Below are 21,089 nucleotides of genomic sequence, written 5' to 3' on the forward strand. Positions count from 1 at the left end.
TGCAGGGAAAGGTTGGACCAACTTCTAAAATCGGGAGGGAATAAGTTCTATTTAAATATAAAGTGTAAATGTCAATGTTCTCTTTGAAAGATACTAAGTTAAAGAAATAAGTTATACTTTTATAACACGTCAAACAACTATAAGAGACACAAAGATACCTGCATTTATACTAGTTTACTCGATAAACACTCTGTTCTACCCTTCCCAGCTCTGAATCCATGTTTCTTTGGCCCACCCCACCGGGAATTTTGACCTATCCGGAACGCGTCAGTCCATTTTCGCGCCAGAGGAAAGGCCTGTTTAAACGTTTCAGCCTGTGATTGGCAACTTAGAGCACGTGATTGCCAGGGAGACATTTCGCGCCATTCTTAGAGCCCTCCTCCTATTCGTTTGCACCTTGTGGGTAACGTCGGTGCTGGGCTCAAAATTGTTTTTAACTCTACAGATCTTCTGCTCACGGTTTCTGGAATTATATCAGGTCTTTTTTGTTTAATAGCAACCGAGGAAGATCTTCTAAAATGCCTGTAAAAGATTACGCAACTGAGAAAGGTAAGCATGACATGCAGATAGAAGGGCCTGGCGTTTATAGTTTCTGGAGAACAACATTTTAGGTTAATAAAATCTTATTAAAATAGTGCACCCTCCTGCATTGTGCATACGTTTTGTTATCCGGCTTAATCGGGTCCTTTCTGAACGCGATGTTTGTACCAAGTTGTTGTTTTTTTTTTTTGAATGACTATATCGCACGCAGTTGTGGCAGACGTGTAGCCATCGTTCTATGTAGTATTGCGTTTACCCATAACGCCGGCAAGGTTTTGTCTTTTTTTTAATCCGCTACTCGGTGTTTTACTTTAACTCTTCTCGTTTTTAGGTCTTATAATTCACCAAGTGTGCACTGTGTAGTTTAAACCTGGTGGACTATACTGCGCATGCGCCTCTGATAACGTCTCTGCCGCAGCATTACCGCGGTATATTGGGCTGTTTCTCGCTAAGTATTAAGTATACCGAATGAGCAGATTTGTCAACACTATTTTGAACTACGGAAATTAAAAGGTGTGGAGCAAGTCATGTTTTGTACAGTCAATAATTTTAATCGCAGGTGTGCGCGTGTGCCATGACGTCAACGCGCAGACGCGCTGCGAAAAGCGCGAGGGAAGCTGAAATACTCGCTTTGTTGTGGAGGCCGCATCACCCCTACTACTTCGCTACCTCCGCCTTGTCCTCTCGTGACGCTTATTTCACTTCATATCAGACTGTTTACCTGGTCGTGTCAATAGTGTAGGAAGTGTATCACAATTTAACACATAACTAAACATGTTTATCTGTCTTTTGTGATGGTGATGCCCTTGTTCATAAATGGTATCTATCTTACGCGCGGAGGAGTTGTGGGACTCCTACGGAGAGTGGCGAGGCCCAGCAGCCATGTGCTGCTTTGTTTACAATAACAAGGGCTTGCGCGCGGGCGAGTGTAAAGGCTAGCATGAAAAAGTCGTAGCTTTTCTAAGCAACCCTTTTTAAAAATATCCTTTTTGTATTCTGCAAAATGTTTGAGTCGCATAGCCCATCCTGGGCTGATTACCAGTTGGCTATTGCTGAGTTCGTTTATTGGGAATGGGGTCGATGCTCTCCACATCCGCCTAGGTAGCGAGCGGCCTCTGTGGGCCCAGGAATTGATTGGGCAGTGGCGATGAACATAAGGTGAGCAATGTTTCCTTTTCCGATGCTGAGGGTCCAGGGATGATTAGCTTTACTTTATGGTGATGTTTAATTTTGAGCAGAGAATGTATGGAATTGACCATGTGAGCCTTTGTTTACAGATAATTGGTGTGGGGGAAGGGTGGTGTCATGGGCGCACCAACAGTGCAACACTTTTGTTTAGGCGGGGAGCATGAGCTACGAAGGTAATGGTAGAATCCAGGCCTATAAGCTGTGGTGGTGGATGGAGGCCAGATGGGCCACCCTCCGATGTGTGCTGTTTTCGCCCGTCATAAGTACGGTTTCTGTATATTTCACTTGGGTACTAGTGCTACCCCACCCCCCGTTTCACTTATTGTTCGCAGTAACCGAGTTGTACGGTTTGCTTTCGACTGTTTCCTTTTCCCTTGTGGCCTCACTTATGCGACATGAGTTTGTGATCTTTTGCTCCGCCCTACTACGAGTGGGTGGCCTTACCGCCCGCATCTTTTTTTTCTCTCTTTAGTTGCATCCCCGTCGTTTTTCTAGCGAGGTAGATGATAATCCCAGGACATATTACCTTTTTATTGATAAGGATTGCACAACGAAAGTTGTGAGCACTTTATTTTTGGTTAGCTGCTGCAAGCACTTTGTTTCATTTAAGGCACAATATGCTTGGATCCCAAGTTTGCCGGTTCATTTCCCGCCTGACTCATTGTATGATCCATTGCGCACCATTTAAACAAACCCGTGCAGCAATTGGTAAAAGAAATATGGACACGTTAGTTATTTCCCCATCCTGGTGAGGTAAAATACCACAGAATAATTGATTTTAAAAACTCGATTTTTCTCCTCCAGCCAACTTTTCACCAATGTCCCATTTGCAGTCTAGCCCTTATTGATGACATTTTTTTCTAGTTATATAGGCATTAGTATTTGTGCTTTGATTGCAGGGCCCGTCAATGAAGATATCAAAAGTACAGTATAACATTTTACTGTTTGTATTTTTTTTTACCGTTCCATTCATCAGTTAGTCATATCCCAATGATTTTATAAGGCATGCTTGGTTAACAAAAAAGTGCTAGTTGCCTGTCTTATGGGAGGCTTTGTAAATCTATCCTGAATATATTTCAGTTTTTTATTTCTCTGTTGTGGAAAACAGTCTACTTTTTATAGTACCATTTTTCACTGGCTATCGCATTCATCTGACCGTCCATCACCCAAACCCACTTTATCCAGAGCTACGCCATGGGGAAAGTCTTCCAGCTTTGCAGAATGTGTTTGAGTGTTACTATGTATTATTCAGCTCTTATAGTTGTCTGTTTGGTTCTTTACATGCTTAACCTTATTTCCACAGATAAATTAAAGAAATTCCTTCAAGAGTTCTACACTGAAGATGAGTCCGGCAAGAAAATTTTCAAGTATGGGACACAGCTGGTGAGTATACTTTGCAAATTTCTGTGTTTTGGTTTTGTTTTTGTTTTTTTTTGCTTGCCAAATTCAAACCTTTCTCTGTGTACCCATACTCTTGGATTGATATTTAATTTTGCATAATGTGGATGGCTTTAAAATCCAATTTTTTTTTAATTTAATAGGTGCAGATAGCTCACCGGGAGCAAGTGTCACTCATCATTGATCTGGATGACCTGGCAGAAGATGATCCCGAGCTTGTTGATTCAATCTGTGAAAATACTAGGCGTTATGTGAACCTTTCTGCAGATGCTATACATGAAATCCTTCCAGAATATAAAGAGAGGGAGGTGAGATTATCATTTGTAATGTTTACAAAATTTAGAGAGAGGCTTTTTCCTCGTGGGCGAATAAAATTTAAAGAAACTCAAGATTCCCCATACAACCATCTCGCACACCAAACCGCTCCCCCAACCCCATGCTTATATTATTTGTAAATATCTTTTAGTAATTTGATTTGCACATGTGTATTCTGATTGCTTGGGACTGTCATCTGTTGCAAAAAATGCAGTGAAATGATAGCTGGTGGTGTGGCTAGAATCCTCTTTTTTTTAATTTTTTTTTATTATAAATAAATAAAAAATCTTGTGTTTCAGGTTGTCATGAAAGATGCACTAGATGTCTATATTGAGCACAGGCTTATGATGGAACAGAGAGGCCGTGAGCAGAATGAGAGCCGAGATCCCAGGAATCAGTATCCAGCCGAACTCATGAGGAGATTGTGAGTCCAACCTACTTATTTAATGCCAACAGTTTATTGTAGTAGAGGCGTGGTATTCTTTTCAGCTACCATATTTTCACTGGAGAATAACATAATCGTTGCGCATAAGACATATTAATATTAGGAAAGGTTCACATTTGTCAATTTTGTCTCCGACTGTGTTATATATTTTTTTTTTTCTTCCTATTACAGTGAGGTGTACTTTAAGCCTCCCAGCACATTAAAGCCTCGTGTGGTCCGTGATGTTAAAGCAGACAGTATTGGAAAGTTGGTTACTGTGAGAGGTATAGTCACTCGAGCAACAGAAGTCAAGCCAATGATGGTGGTAGCTACCTACACATGTGACCAGTGTGGCGCAGAGACATATCAGCCGGTAAGTTAATATTTTGGTGTAGTTCATTTTGTCAAGAGTTGATCAGTGGGATATTTTTTTAAGGTACGCTTTTTGGATACGTTAAGTATTTCAAAAACTGAGCTGCTATGGAGCATTAGGAGATTTCTGGTCACTTCCAGAAACAGTCCTTCATATTTTGGGTTTATAGCTTGCATTATGGTCAATTTAACAAGCATCTTTCTTTCTGTCTATTAACAGCAGTTTTTCCTGTCTGTGTGATTTCATTTTGTTTGACCAAAATACAGTAGAAAAAAAGTATTGAATGTGTATTTACATGAAATTTGTATTAATCCAAAAACATTAAGAATCACAACTTTAAAGGCCATAAATTAAAGTATATTTAATAAACCATCTTTTGTTGATTGAGGTAACTTTCCTGTCACTTTTTTTTAACCTTTTGCAATAGTAAAAGGTAATATGGCAGCTATTTCCTTATTTAATAAGAAAGTAAAAACCAGAATTTGTTACAATGAAGGTGTAATGACTTTAATATAAAACAACACTTAATCAGAGATCTCATGTTAAAGTGAAATGGATCAGGAGCAAAACAATACTTTTTGGAATGCTAAAGAAGTGTTTAGAGTTTTTTCTGACAGGTCTAGTCTGTGTCTAATGCAGGTTTGCTGTTGGGTTGGATTTTTGCTCAATTTGGTGGAATTCATTTTTGTCCAGCATTCACCACTTTAAAAGGAAAAATGGTAGGTGGAGCAACAGTTGCACAGAAGTAAATGATTCTCAAGTTATTGTGATTTATTTTCGAAGTGGCTAACAATAGTCCAGCCACTCTTTACTCTTCCTGTTGTCTTCATATGCTTCTCTAAATGTATTTGGAGGAAATTACAGCTGAAAATCCTGTAGCACGATTCCCCTCTGTGTTAGCTAATATTTAGAAAAATTAGCTGTGCTTCTACTGGGTAGAAAACCGAAGAGCATTAGCAATGGTGCTGGGGGTACTTATCTACATTTACACCATTGCTGCATTATTACATCAGTGTATGCATAGGCTAAATGCTTCATTTATGCTTGAATATATGTGTAAATGGTCCATTTCTAGATCTGGGACAGAGTAATGCAACTAAGCATTGGATTCTATTTCTTCACTGATTCTGATCAGCACCCAATGGGTGTTTTTCACTGAAAATTCTGTTCCTTGTCCAACATTTCTTTCATATGTTTATCTTTTCTCTGTATCTCGTAAGGTCTGTCAGGTTTTTCTTTCTGCTAAGATTTCTTTCCACCACTTCAAACAAACCCTTACAATGAATTTATGTACATTGACAGCTGCCTTTTGGTTAGTGTGTACATTCTTTCAGTTCCTCCTTGGAATACTGACCTAAACCTAGGCATTTACTGACTGTAATTGGCTATCACAAAAATTTTAGAAAAAATCAAACAATTAACTGAACAGGTTGAATGTTTGTTTAATCATACATGTATCAAATTTTTTTTTTTTTTTTTTTTTAAGAATTTCATTAAGACAATTGAAGTCTGGTTAAGTAATGTGTTGAAACTTTAGCTGTGATATTTTGGCATAAGAATACTATGCAGATGGTCATAATGTCTCTAACAGGAGGGTGAACAAAGCTGTTTATGCGTTTTTGATCTATTGGAATTTGTTCTGTTAAGTTATTTTCCTGGCAGTGTTGCTTGACAGAAGCATAAGATGGAATTGCTGCTTGATCTGCTCAAAAATAGTAAAGTGGTTTTTGTTTCTCAAGAAATAGTACATGATTCTAACACACTTAAGACCACAAAATGTTACTTCTGCCTGACTTGCTTTGTTTTTGTAATGATCCGAGGTTGGCAGTTAGCATTGTATCACACCTTCAGTAATTAACAATTTCTATTGTCTGAAAGGCTTCTAACACTTGCAAGGGTGTTGACTTAAGTTTTGATGGGAAGCTTCTCTCCTCCCTTTAACTAACCTTTGAGTACTTGAGTGTAGCATTATTTGTTGAGGTGAAATGTTTAATTAGTTCAAAGTAAATAGTAGGCATGTCAGACTAGCCCAAAAATAAGTTGTGTTAATTAATAAAATTTAGGATTTATTTGAACTTGGGTTAATGATTCTGGGTGTCGCATGTGCTAACTCTTGCACGCAGACCTTACCGTTGCATCTAACCGCAGTAAGAACAAATAGCAGTAGTGAAATAAAACCTACTAGTGCTTGGTCAGCTGTTATTTAAATATCGGCTATCAATCATGAGCAGCTGCACCCTATAAAAGCGAAGCATCAACACTGCCATCTTTTCAGTCTAATATGGACAGCTATGTATGTAAGTTGAAAATGTTCAACCTGTTGGGTGTGAGATCTCAACCTTATCCCCTACCCGTGCGATTGAACTTATCCTATTGAGGTGCCCTGCAGTCTCACAAAAAGTGATGTTAAAACTAGGGTGGATCCTAGGTTGTTTCCCATTCTCGCACTGCTGTACTTGCTACAGCAAGACATCGAACAACACATTTGTAGCTCAAAGCAATAGGTGAATACTACAAACGGGACACAGACAACATTGTCTATCACTTCAAGATTTGTTGGTGCACCAGCAACTTAAAAATGCATTAATTTTGCTGCAACGCTCACTGCCAACACTCATTGTAAGGACTTGGGTTTGTTTTTTCTGATGGTTTGTCTTGTTAAACCTGGCAAGGATCGGGTGGAATATGGGCACATATTAGGGCAAGCTACTGTTTATGATCGCATTAAGATTAGAAAGCCAGCCTTCTGCACCTGTGGATTCACTTGGAAAAGTAGATTATGTGGATCCTGACTTGATACTGTGATGATCCTGAATATTTTTTTTCTGTTTTACAGATGCTACAATATTTTTGTAAATATGGCATAACTATTTCCAGCTATAGCTAATTGTTTTAGGTATTATGTGTTAAACCAGCAGCAGATTAATATAGATGCAATTCGTTGGACACAACATTCGAGGATAGTGTTAGTAAGGATTATGGAGTGTTTTTAATAAAAACAAAAAAAAATGCAGTATTTTTCCATTTGCTTTAATGAGAGTCTTATCATTAGAGAACAGTTAGGGATTTCTAACTTATACATTTCTTTTAATCAAATAGGATTATGCCAGTGTTGGCATCTTGGTGTACATTTTCAATCCATACATTCTCCTAAAGTTTGCATAGTGTTTTGCTATGGTTGTGAATGGCATTGAGACGTTTGTAAAGACAATGTTAATTTCTAGAGTAAAATCTTAACAATGTAACTGTCTATAGTCTGAATATTCTTAAGAATATTAGAATTAACAATATTGCTTCTGTTCTACATAAACAATAAGGTTCTTTTTCAACTTAGTAATTGGCTGCATTTTGTAAATAATTTGAACTTTTCATATGAATGCTTAGCCATCATGGTTTTAATTCATGTTGCTGTGTATGTTCCCTTTTCAGATCCAGTCTCCCTCCTTCATGCCCTTGATCATGTGCCCAAGTCAAGAGTGTGTAACAAATAAGTCAGGGGGTCGACTGTATATCCAGACTCGGGGATCAAAATTCATCAAGTTTCAGGAGATTAAGATTCAAGAACATGTAAGTATAGAGATTTTTCTGTTTTATCTTTGGCGTTGCCTGTCTCATCTACTATAGAGGCACAAACAATCTTTAATATCACCAGGTTTTCATAACTGAGATTTTCATCTGAAGTACAAACTTTTCTTCTGTTCTGGTTTAAAGCACAGTCAAGTTAACTGTTGTAATGTACTGTCTGATTTTAAACTTCAACAGCCAAGAAAGTATAAATGGCAGATGAAGCTTCTGGCCATGTAAATGTACATTGGATGATGCTGCTTTGAAATACAGGAAGTATTACTATAACCTGTCACTGTGGACTGCTCCAGGTTGAAGGTGTTTGGGGATTTTATTTGTTTATTTTTTTTGGTTTAATGCAAGATGATGGTGTTTTTTTTTAATTTGTAACTAACTGAATTAGAAGTTAATACTGTATCTCTCCCAACATTCTTTGGACAATTCAGTAAACCATAGCAGGATTGGAATAGTTTGCAGCATGACAGAATACTCTTTATAATACATTACAAGTTTGACATTTTATCCATATTTTTTGCAGGTTTAGGGTGTACTCGTACTGACAGTTCACTCCATGCCCTAGCACACATTTCTACATGTAACCCCACAATGTCTAGTTTGTTTGACTAGTAAGTATCATTGCTCTGTACTGAGCCAACCATGCTGTGCCATGGCCTCCCTGGAAGAGGTGTTTCCAAGCACAGTTCAGTAGCATTCGGGAACATTGTCATTGCTAAACAGACATGACGTCTGATGCGACAAGTCAGTGCAATTCTCATTTCATTCAATATGTTTTGAGTTAAAAATGGGTTTTTATTTTCACCTTGCACATGAGCCTGAATTGTAGTTGGCAAGAAAAGCTGCAAATATCCCCCTTGACATCATTTTGTCACTGTAAAAATCTTGAGCGTGCAGCATGATTAACAGCAAAATGCCCCGCTGCACACTCAAATCTGTAAGAGGGTAGGGTGTTAATCCTGCCCCACATAACTAAAACAACTACAAAAGAAGTAAAATCATTTTGACATGCATTCTCTCACTCCATGTTTTGGCTTTACATGAAGTCCCATGCTCATGACGAAAGTGTGCCCAGGTCCAAAACGTTAATCATAGTGTGAGTGCAGGCCAGCTGGGGGAGGTTGTCTCATTTCCAAATCTCAAACCCCCACCCTAGTCACACCTGGCCACGGTATAGAACAAACATGCCTAGTGTGACTACACTCTTAAACTGCAGCATGATGCCATTTTGGTAGCATTAGCTAGGAAAAGCCAACTGTCAGTAAAGAAGTTGCACAGAGGTGCACAGTGATAGGAGTAAAACCTGTTGTCATTCAGTATGGTTCAGAAGAAGTCTTCAGTCTGTTTGTAATGTCCCTCTATTTTAATTTTGATGCAGTATTGGATATTGGAACATTTATGATCCCCCAACCCCCCAGGCACAAATATACTATAGGTTTTATGCTATCCAAATGTGTTTGAATTTGTTTCAGTTAATGCCTGTGGGATGCAACTTAAAACTTTATGAAGTGGTTTGTGTTAATTTTGCAGGCTGCTGCTGGTGTTTCAGGATTAAAATAAGGAACTTCAATAAGTTAAACCTTGGAGAACTTTTCCCCCCACCCAGTTACTATAGTAATGTGAACAGATTTCCTCCAAACCCAGCCATTAATGATAAAAGAAACGACTGCTCTGCATAGGTCACATAAAAAAAAAATAAAAACATGAAATCTCATGTAGATTTTGTCAAGATATTTGGCCCATTCTTTGTTAGAGACCACCTTTGCATAACATTTTGATAGAAGCATGCATTCCCATTAGTCCCACGAGACCTGTCTTAGTACTTGGTTGCACCAAAGTTAGTTATGGGTTTAGAGATGGGGTTGAGTTTGGGGGGTTAAACACTGCCCACCTGTGAATGTTGCCCATATAGAATGTATACATACACTGTTGCATTAGTATGCACGCTCTTTCCCTTTTTACTATCTTAAACTTGTTTCTGGTACTTGTTAAAATTCTACGGAGTTTCATCCTTAAGTTTATGCACTCTTCTCGTGCAAAATTATAGTATTTAATGTTAAAACCTCAGAAATACTGCTGTTTGAAAGAATGGGCCAAATAACTTTATCCACTTTTTCTGATGTTTAAAAGAACATCATTGTGTTATATGCTGGAAATAGTTAATATCAAAGTGCTTTTAGTTCAGTTCAAAATGTTACTCTTGTGAGGCTTAGAGTTCATAGTTTTTGTAGTCCTTAAATTCGTAAAATATTTTAACCAAAATATTAAAAAAAGGCATGTTTTTTAGTATGGATTTAAAAGCTGAGACTGAAGGGGCATATCTGATACTAGCATGCAAATCATTCCACAGCTTTGGGGCCCTTGTAACTAAAAGCTCGATATCCCACTGTTATCTTATTAATCCTTGGAATCATAAGTAGGCCGGCTTCTTGAGATCTTAACAGTACTTGCAAACCAGGGTGAGCATTAAATTCAGATTAATAAACTGCCTTGTCTGTTTAAGGCTTTATATGTTTTAAAAGAATACATTGAAATTAGTACTGACCTGTGTAAGGACTTGAGAACTGGAGTCATGTTTTTGTATTTTCTGGTTCATGTAACAATTCTTGCAGCAGCATTTTGAAAATTACTTAAAGCTCCATAATGAATGATTAGAATAACCAGTGAATAACTTGCTTTGCCATGGTTATTCCTACTAAAATAAATTCATGAATTTCTTAGTATCCTGTTTATTTTGAAACATTACAAAACCTATCAACATTATGTTTCATCCATTAGCAAGATTAAAATGTTTTCTAAGATGCCCCCCAAATTGACGAATGGTGATTGTAACTCTTTGTGTGTGGGGGGTGTTTTTTTTTTTTAATTTATAATCTTTCTATTATAAAAAAAAAAAAATCTTGGAAAGAAGCAGGGTGACGAGACGTGATCTTCTTCGAAGAAACTTGAAAGAGACTGGCCACGGAGCATCTCGTGGGGACCGTAAACATGAGACTTAATGCCAAGAGATTGTCCGAGGACCGTCTCGCGGGGACGTGTAACATGAGATTCTTGCAAGACACACCCTGCTTACAACCGATATCAAATAAGAGCACAGCCAGCAAAACACTCAGTTGTGTAAAGGCACGTAGTGCTTTCAGCACATATAAAGCGTATAAGGACAATACGTTCTAGATAAAACGTCAACGACTAAGCAAAAATGAAAGAGCAGCACAGAGAAGAGAGACCCAAAAGCGTTTGGGAGAGAAAAAAGAGCAAATAAGAGATTATGAAAGCAGTGGAATTGTAGCGTCCTAGCCAGGTTAAGGCCCTTTTTTTTTTTTGTTTTAAGTGACTGTTGGGTCTGATTTGAGGGAGGACGGAGTACAGCATGGAAGACTGATAGCGGGGTATTGATTGATGCGGTAAGGGGGGTGGGGTTGGAGAGGGTGGTAGAAGGTTGTGTTTGGGGTTACGAAGTTGGCAAACAAGTAAAACTTTTGTGACACTTTATTACGCAAGTCTGTTTTTCCTACTTTTCAAGCTGGACGCGGAGGTCGCTACAGTATCAAAAAAAAAGATTGTAAACATCGCATTAGCGCAAACAAAAGGAAATTAATCATCAGGACCAGGTATAATTGAAGAAATAGCAGGACAAAGCGAGGTCAGAAATAAAAGGAAAGAGTAGAAAACAAAGTAAAACGTCATAAAGAGGTTCAAAAACAAGGGTGCGAAACCCATGCAGAGCAGGTTGGAGATAATGAAAACAGTGGAATTCAAAAGACACAAAAAAGTAGGCGCGATATACATACAGAGCAAGTTACAGAATATAAAAGCAGAAAAATTTGTATCGAAACAAGAGATCACATTAGCGCTAAAGAGAAATTCTGGACCATACGCTATGAGAATCTGTGGTGCTGCAAAAGTTAAAGCAACAGCAAGTTTAATTTCAAAGAAAACACAATTCGGCCAGGTGTATATTTATGATCATGGAGAAGTGATGCACATTTAATATTCTGCAAATAACATTAGACGCCAAAGGAGATCTTGATATGCCGTTCGTATTTAAATGTTTACAGTTTCCCGTGAGAATAGCTTTTGCTATGACAATTAACAAATCACAAGGATGTAGTACTAGGGTGTTGTACCGTTTTAGCCATTATGAATGTAGAGAAAAGCCAAGCAAAATGACACCTTTTTATTGGATAACTATAAAAAGATTACAATATGCATTACATTACATCTTGCCTGAAGAAGTGGCCTGAGTTGCCTCGAAAGCTTGCATATTGTAATGTTTTTAGTTAGCTGATAAAAAGGTGTCATTTTGCTTGGCTTTTCTCTACAAATCACTGGGACAAACCTTTTAGAAAAAGTCAGATTATTAAAGGAAAAGAAACCATATTCGCTCACAGGCGTTGTTACAATGTATCTCCAGAAACAGAATCAGAAATTCGGTGCAATCCTGAAGAAAAGGTAATTCCAAATATTTTTGATGAAGCTTGTAAAAGTGCAAAAAATGAAACAAACAATCCCAAAGAAAAAAAAAAAACAGCTTTTAAAATTGTACATCCGATTAACGAAACACAGGGGTTGGTGAGCAGGGGGCAGAGTCTCCCTTAGTTTTAAATAAACTGTCGCAGTCAGCATAGTTCCTTCCAATTACTAACATTTCCATCCAAAACCCATACATGGGTAATATCAGACTAGGAAGGCATCAGTATGTACTGTGGAGCCTGTGCTTGCATGAATTTGCTGCATACATGAAAGACTAGTGGAACGTTGCTTATGATTAAGGGTGAAATTAGTCTGGAGCAGACCGTCCTTTTATGACTGCTGTAGTCTGTTTGGCCATGAACAGCAGCTTTTCATAGTCTTCAAATCTTCTGTATATGTCATTTGGTTAACCCATAGGCAACTACATTCAGATATGGAAATTATTTTTTCATCTAAAATATTAGCAGGTAGACTGAATTGTTTAAGTGTTTATATTTTGATGCATCTTTCAACCAGTTCTTTTTAGGCAACACTACTTGCCTGCCTTTGAACTTTTGAATCACTTTAACTTGATGGATAATATTTTTGAGAAAATAGTAATTGATTTTTCTACTCTTTGTGCTGCCGAGAAAATGCATACAGCATGGTACCATTGAGATTTTCAGTGGAGAGAATATCCTCTTATGTTTTGAGACAGCCTTAATATTTATGATGCATGTCCAGCTTTTAACTTAATGTGGATAAAATTTCTTTAAAGCCTAATTGTAATTGTCCATGCATGTACTCTGAGAAGGTAATGTTTCTTTTTAACAGAGTGACCAGGTGCCAGTGGGCAATATCCCCCGTAGTATGACTATTTTTGCTCGTGGTGAAAACACACGCTTGGCTCAACCAGGGGACCACGTTGCAGTCAGTGGGGTCTTTTTGCCATTACTGAAAACAGGATTTCGACAGGCTGTGCAGGTAAGAAAACTATATTTTGTCATATTTTTATTTTTAACCTTTAAGAGAGAACATTGTCCATTACTCATCCTAAAATATATGTGGAGATTTAACTATCTGCTAGCTGCCAGTTTCTCCTAAAGTTTTCTGAAGATTTTAAAGATTTCTGGCCCTTTTTATTTGCTTTCTTTTACTGTAGTCTGTAACAATGTATATTCTAAATTCAGGTGGCTTATCTGAGCTACTTGTTATGTGACTTGTCTGGTTTTTGAGCCTGAACCTAAAGGAGGCATTCTAGAGAGGTAGTTTTGAAAGTGACCAACGATTGGGTCCTGTGTACTAAAATATGCAAATTTCTAATATTAATGCTTTATAGCGTATGCTGCTTGTTTCAGAATCGATCATCATGGATACCTAAAATTGCAAAACATGTACCAAAACCAAGCCCCTTTATATGCAACAGTTAAGAGATGGGCAGTGGATTTCTGCAGTAACTGGAGCAAGCTGTAATGGAGAATTAAAGGAAGACCATTCATGAGATAGCAGATACTATAGGGATTAATTATGAGTTGTTTGTGTGTGTGTGTAGTTAGATATAAACAAAACTTTAAGTATAGAGTTTCCGGGTAGTTCATTACTAAAATGAAGCATCACTACACCTAGTGTTCCATGGAATGATCTTGAGCTGATGTATTCTATCTAGGAGAAACTGAAGGGGCATGTCACAGCTGTGGGTGAAACATGGATACGTCAGTTTGGTTACTGTTTAATTTCATTGCTGTTAGAAGATTCACCATAGGTCCAATCCAGTGCTGGCATGACTTTTTATGATTGCATACCTGAAATGGTCCATATAATGGGTTTTTGCAGCAGTCAGTCTTTGAAAAGAGATGAGGAAAACCTTTAGCAACTGTGTTCTACATTATTGTGATGCCCCAGCTCACACTGTAAACTGCAAAGGGGGTAATGCAAAACATTGGTTCTGAAGAATTGCCACACCCACCTGGTTTGTTCTTCAGACCTAGCCGCATGTGATTGCCCCCTGTTCTGCACCAGACTTTGTGGTTCCAGTTTTGAAGACAGTCAGTTTCACGAGAATGTTGATGCCATCAAGCCCACATATTGTGTGGTATAGAAAAGCTATCTGAACAGTATAGCAAGTGTATTAACATTCGTGTTGGAAAAATTGAAGTCTGTTTGGGTTACTGTTGATTTTAATAAGCTTTTTCGGATCACCGATTTGAGAAATGATCAAAGCATTTTCAGCTACTATTAAATTGAGACCGCTTTATACTCAAGTGTGTTTCACACTTTCTGTCAGGGGCTCCTTTCAGAGACCTACTTGGAGGCTCATCGGATTATCATGATGAATAAAACTGAGGATGATGAACTGGGAATGGAAGAACTTGGTGAGGAAGAGTTGCGGCAAATCACAGGTGTGTTTTTAATATAGTCTGTTTGATTCTAATTAAACCATAACACCTGTTCAGAGGTGCCCAGATTTCTCAAGATTGTCTAGAGGAAATATTTAAAGGTTCCATATTGGAACCCCTACTTCTTGCAAGCTAGAATTATTCAGTGTTGAGTCTTTAATGAATAGTGTCAACACAAAAATTAACCAAATAAGTGTGTCACACTTTTTTTTTCTCCTTCATAGAGGAAGATTTCTATGAGAAGCTTGCCTCTTCTATTGCCCCAGAAATCTATGGCCATGAAGATGTAAAAAAAGCATTGCTTCTCCTTCTAGTAGGAGGAGTAGACCAGTCTCCTAAAGGCATGAAGATCAGAGGTGTGAACCTTTTACTTAACCTTCTGTTCACTATTAAAGTGATGACCCAACATTGTTGTTTGACACTCTTTGCTCTTTTATAGGTAATATTAATATCTGCCTGATGGGTGATCCTGGTGTAGCCAAATCACAACTTCTTTCCTACATTGACAGACTGGCTCCCAGAAGTATGTACCTTTTTTTCCACATTCTTCTACACTGCTTTGTATGATATTTAGTTACTGACAAGTCCTTCACACACAGGTCAGTACACAACAGGACGTGGCTCATCAGGTGTAGGTTTGACTGCTGCCGTGATGAAGGATCCCATTACAAATGAAATGACATTAGAAGGGGGTGCCCTCGTGCTTGCTGACCAAGGAATCTGTTGCATTGATGAGTTTGATAAAATGATGGACTCTGATAGGACTGCTATTCATGAAGTCATGGAACAACAGACCATATCTATTGCTAAGGTAAGCTGTCCATCTGATGAGGCATATTCCTGCATTGTTTCTTGCATTCAAAATCTTGTAACTTCTGGTTAATCTCGGTATGCAATTTTTACTTGCTTTCCCAGTTCAGTCCCAAGAATATGGAGCATTATACGGCTTTATTGTGTATAAAGTAGAGACTAACTTGGATAAGGAACATACATCATTGTAGCTGTGGCTTCTCACAATTGCTTGCTTCAGTTTTTCATTATTTATCTTATACACATGTGAGAGGAAAACTGAAGGATTTTGAGAAAAAAATCTTTATTTTATAACTATATAGACTGAAGTAGCATTTTTGAGTTTTCTGTAAAGTCAGTTTTATTTTAATTTGTATTTTTAGGCTGGTATCATGACTTCCCTAAATGCGCGCTGCTCCATCCTTGCGGCTGCCAATCCTGCGTATGGTCGCTATAATCCAAAGAAGTCTGTAGAGCAAAACATCCAGCTTCCTGCTGCTTTGCTGTCTAGGTTTGACCTGCTGTGGTTGATCCAAGATAAGCCTGACCGTGATAATGATCTTCGTCTGGCTCAGCACATTACTTATGTCCACCAGCACAGCAAGCAGCCACCATCTCAGTTTGTCCCTATTGATATGAAATTGATGAGGTTGGTTTGTGATTTTTATTTTTTTTTATTTTTTTTTTCCCCCCGACCACCCGCCCTTTAATAAACACAGGTAACTTTGCATGATTGGAAAACCACATTTCCAATTTGTTGAAATTCTCTTTACCAGGCTTAGCTGAATTCTAATGTGTAATGTGTTTTTCGGTTGTTTGTTTGACTTGTATGGCTGACACTTGAACAATGATTGAATAAAGTTAATACGTCATAATTTAGGTACAGCCAATTGACAATGCTGAAAAGGAAACTATTTTCTGTGGAAATGCTACAGATTAAACAAATCATTGGGGCCTTCATACAGTGTTCCAACTCTGGAGCAAGTCTGCATGATTAAAACGTTTTAGTGATATTGTACTGAGCACTTTTTGCTGTTATGCAATAAAATGGGTCTATTTACCTTTTATGCATTTCCAAGCATGTGTAAATATATCATTCTGTTTATTTAAATTATATTTTGGCATATGTTCATAAAGCCAAATTTTTTGTAGTATTGATTGCTGCCATTGTCACAGAATGCTTTAATTTATGCAGAAAATATTTTTGTGCTCTTTCAAAAGATTTCTAATCATTCTAATTTTAATGTAAGCAAAATGGATGTCATTTATGCGTGTGTCTCTCACTAAACTCAATTTTATTCTCTTTAGGCGATATATTGCCCTTTGCAAGAAAAAGCAACCTGCTATTCCTGAGTCTCTGGCAGATTACATCACAGCTGCCTATGTGGAAATGAGGAAGGAGGCCAGGGTCAACAAAGACATGACTTTCACATCAGCCAGGACACTGCTGTCCATTCTTCGTTTGTCAACTGCTCTTGTGAGTCTGTACAACATTTCTTTTATTATTGGAATTTAGGCTGTAGTCTACTTTCATGCATGTTGTATGAAAATGTACTCCCTATGTAGATGTGACAATACACTTAATGGCCCAGTGTGTGCTAAAGTGCTTACAGTGCAGGTAGAATCAGTGTCCTGCCTACTGCAGTGTGAGCACTTGCAGCATAAGTGGGTTAGTTGCTACAAACTTTCCTTTCTGAAGCATGAGATCTGGGTTAAATCTGAAGTACTGTGTTTAGCCAGCTACTGAATTATTGTCTTGCTTATCGAAGAGCTAATTCTCCCAAGAGCCATGTTTTTAAATTCCTCTTGTATTGTTTAACCTTTTGACCACTATACAGTTGCTTCTCATGAAGACATAACAAGGGACTGGGAACCATTGTCATATCTGCTGCCTGTGGATGATGGTGATTAGTTATCTAGATAATGGTGTGTTCTTCCCCCACCCCTTTCCCTTCTGAGTATTAGTCTGTAGTGCCTCTCTGATTCCAAAGTGCTGTTTGTGCAGGTAGATGTATCTAGAACTACTGCAAAGCCAGCACTTCTTGAGTCCTTGAGGTTCTAACATCACTTGGGTATAGGCAGGCAGCTTTTTTAATAATAACTTGAAGGCAGAGGTTTTGGCTTGTATCCTATATATTAGGCGAAGATGTTGTTGCGGTGTGTTTTTTCTTTAACATTTTTATAAGGATATCCAAGCCCTTCCCACCAGGAGTCCTCCACATTTTCATTTCATTTTTTCATAAGGATTCTTCTGTGGTTTCTTATCCAATATACTAGTTACGATCAGTTTTGCAGGGTTGCAGTCAGTTTGTACATCTCTGCCACTGTGCAAACCCATGCAAAACTGACTGTGGCTAGAACCATCACTGAAGCGTTTTGTGTATACAGTATTTATAGTTGTCATTATCGGCCCTTTTGTGAGTAAGGAGGAGGAGGAGGAGCTTGTTCTTTTATAAGGTGTTATTACTAGAAGCTTGTATATTTTCTGGTCACATCATTTAACACTTTCATATATGTTTCTCTTAAATTCTACTGGGCTCTTCAAAAACCACCTTATGGTCTCCTTAATCTGTTTTGTGTTGTGTGTTTTTTTTTTTTCTCTCTCCCAGTTGTAGAATGGATGCTGTTGCAGTAACTCCATCTAAAACGCGTTCAGTGCATTAAAATGCTAGCTCATTCAGATGCATGACACATGGGGGGAAAAAAATGGGTGATCTGGTCGCCTGCTAAAAATACATGGGTGCCATTTTCAAAATTAAGGATGAATTCTAAAGCTAATTGTTATTTCTAGCATGTCATATCAAATCATTGCTCCATTAATAGTGAAATACAAGCTATAATCTGTGTGTGTGTGTGTACATAATATATATGTGCTAATGTACTGCTACCTTTCAAAGTTTTAAAACTCTGATTAAGTACTCTGACCCAAAACACAATGGCCTTAATCCTGGACTACCCAACCAAATGAAAAACACTGCACATTTGTATTTTTATATATTCAATGTCAATATCTGTACTCTGTACCATTGGAATATCTTTTCACACATTAAGCTTTATATCCTATGTTAAAACCAGTTATAGTTAGCCTTTTGGTTATTTTATATATTTGTGCACATTGCATATTTTCTATGTTAAATTTTTAACTTAAACCCATGGCAATGATATTAAAAGGTTGAGTCCATTTGTGGATTAACTAGCTTGATTTGTGTATTTGTTAAAGCAGTACTATAGTTTTACATTAAAGTTGTATCCAGTTGTGTTTGTATTTAGCTTCATGAACTACAGAGTGATTGTTTTTGGCTCACCTCCACTGGAATCTCATTCTGTCACTTGTATGCTTCACTTGTAGTTCTGATGCTCTCATCCCAGTTTAGAGGCAGTGGTCAGAGAATGTGCTGACATTTGGCAGAGCTATCCCTAGAAAGAATCCCCTTAAAATTTTTATCATTATATCCAGTGGTGTTCAGCCCAAGCTACAAAGGTATATGGGGCAGGCAAAGTTCTCTGAGTTGCCAGAAATATGCACTTGATCACCTTAACACAATGCCACTCGGTAGACTGATAAACCAGACTGTTGGGATACAATACCTAGCTGTATGAGATGTAAAACTTAACATGTAACGTTAACCTTTGACATTGAATTGTTAGTAAATGTCAACCACTTGGCCTATTTGTACCCAACCGCATTGACAGCACCACAATAAATTTAAAATGTTCTCAAGTCACTTTATACATTGTGACCTCATTAATGGGTTTGTTGCCTCCAGCAACCGCACCATTCATGTAAACAGGTCAGCTTGTACAGTATTTATCATGTTTAAGCCATTCCAAAATAGTTCTCTTTTGTTTGTTATCTTAAGTGTTTCCCCAGCCCTGGACAAACTTTTTAATATGAAAAGCTCGGGGACAGAATTTGTCAGACATGTTTGACATCTGACATAGTGTACCCCAGGGTAATTGATTTATATTCACAAATATTGCTTTACCTTTTTTTTTTTTTTTTTTTTGAGTGGCACAGCAGTAGCACTTTGTTTGCACCCTGTGATAGGGTGCTTGTCTTGTGTCTTATGTTTGCTTAGCTACGTTACAGCTTCTGACCCTGTTCTGGGTAATCAGGTTTTGAAAAAAATGTACTCGTATTGTGGTTCAATATAATGTTCTTATGACAGTGAATTTTTTAGTTTAGGTTGTCCTCACAAGAGCTCTCCTTATCTTACTGCTTTCTCCATTCTAGCCTGCTTTTCTCCATATCATGATGATTACAAATATTTATACAAGTCACTTACTCGTATTGGCAAATAGTTATTTTTTATGGCAGAAATTCCTAAATTCGGTTCTAATATGCAACCAAAAGTGGGTTTTTGACCATAGTCCAGTAGAAAAGTAGTGTGCATTTATTCCTTATACAATTTTTAATCACCACAAGTTGTGGGCCACTGCTGCCTTTTCCTTATGACATTTTAAAGAAAACTGCATCTTGTTCCACAAATGGATGAAAGTTGAATGGCCAGTGTTGAGAGGCGGAGACTTGAGCAATTGCTAGCAATCCAAGAGAGCATTGCACTTGTCTCGGTCTGACAGTGCTGGCACAGCGCTACATAGAAATCATCATTTACTTTAAAATCCAGGGTTCTGTCTCGAAATTGCATTGCTTATTTTGTGTGTATGTGGCAGTTTTACATTCTTTTTTTTTTTATTTATTTTTGAATAAACTCCACAGGCTCGTTTGCGACTAGTAGATTTGGTTGAGAAGGAAGATGTTAATGAAGCAATGAGACTCATGGAGATGTCCAAGGACTCTCTGCAGGCAGACAAAACGCAGACAACGAGGTAGGTTGGATTGAACCCTTTTTAAACTTGGCCACGTGTATATTCTGCTTCTGACCTTTGTTACTCTGTATACTTGTTTATTCTCATTATTTATCATTTATATATTCCTGGTGAGTTAAGTATGTAGCACACAGTAAGCTTCAAAATTACATTGACTACACTGAAATTTTTTTCCATGTCCTAGGTGTTGGAGTAAGCTTCTTAACGACAGACCTCTTGGACACTAAGAACCAGTTGATAGATATTTGACCTTCATAGTGCTTATGTAGTATAGCTTGCTGGAAATTCACGTATTTATGAAAAAAAAGTCAACCTCCTAAACTATGGCACTTTTTTTGCTTCATTAGAACAGTAATAATATTTTGCTAATTTCTCTAAAATCTCAAATTGGTTAGTCAATTGTGTGGGTTTTTTTTTTTTTTCTCCACATCCTTTAGAGTTAGTAGTACTTGTAGAGGTAATCTGTTAATAATTCGAAAGACAAAGGTTAATGGCTTTAGAGTTGTTACTGTCACCTGTAAAGTACACCTATAAGTGCAGTTAAATTTTCTTCCATGTGCTAATCAATAATATCACGCGCCAGTTCCATTATTAGAGATTCCATGAGCTTACTTTGAAACTTCAAACTTCCTTACCGGAAACTTCATAAGGAACTTTTTTTTGTGTTAATGTCTTAAATTCATTAAAATCAGAGTGTTTGACATCTTACTGTTAATGGGGAACAGTTAATGTTGCACTAGATATTTTTATAGACCTATAATATTGACATGAAGTTAACTTGAAGTATTTTTAAATATATATGTGC

General features: G+C 37.7%; 1 protein-coding gene across 1 annotated transcript in view; it reads left to right on the forward strand.

Annotated features, from left to right (window-relative positions):
- Positions 1-344: 344 nt before the first annotated feature.
- The window catches only part of mcm7 (minichromosome maintenance complex component 7), a 29,065-nt gene continuing 8,320 nt past the window's right edge, over positions 345-21,089 (forward strand). The window contains exons 1-14 of the mRNA XM_039747374.1: positions 345-549; positions 3,032-3,111; positions 3,270-3,434; positions 3,741-3,865; positions 4,058-4,238; positions 7,668-7,805; positions 13,104-13,253; positions 14,554-14,668; positions 14,890-15,021; positions 15,105-15,188; positions 15,265-15,476; positions 15,838-16,103; positions 16,763-16,931; positions 20,175-20,284. Coding sequence (XP_039603308.1) covers positions 519-549; positions 3,032-3,111; positions 3,270-3,434; positions 3,741-3,865; positions 4,058-4,238; positions 7,668-7,805; positions 13,104-13,253; positions 14,554-14,668; positions 14,890-15,021; positions 15,105-15,188; positions 15,265-15,476; positions 15,838-16,103; positions 16,763-16,931; positions 20,175-20,284 — 1,958 coding nt within the window. The 5' untranslated portion in view covers positions 345-518. The remainder of the gene's footprint in view (positions 550-3,031; positions 3,112-3,269; positions 3,435-3,740; positions 3,866-4,057; positions 4,239-7,667; positions 7,806-13,103; positions 13,254-14,553; positions 14,669-14,889; positions 15,022-15,104; positions 15,189-15,264; positions 15,477-15,837; positions 16,104-16,762; positions 16,932-20,174; positions 20,285-21,089) is intronic.

The sequence above is a fragment of the Polypterus senegalus genome, chromosome 3, assembly GCF_016835505.1.
Source record: "Polypterus senegalus isolate Bchr_013 chromosome 3, ASM1683550v1, whole genome shotgun sequence".
NCBI lineage: Eukaryota > Metazoa > Chordata > Cladistia > Polypteriformes > Polypteridae > Polypterus > Polypterus senegalus.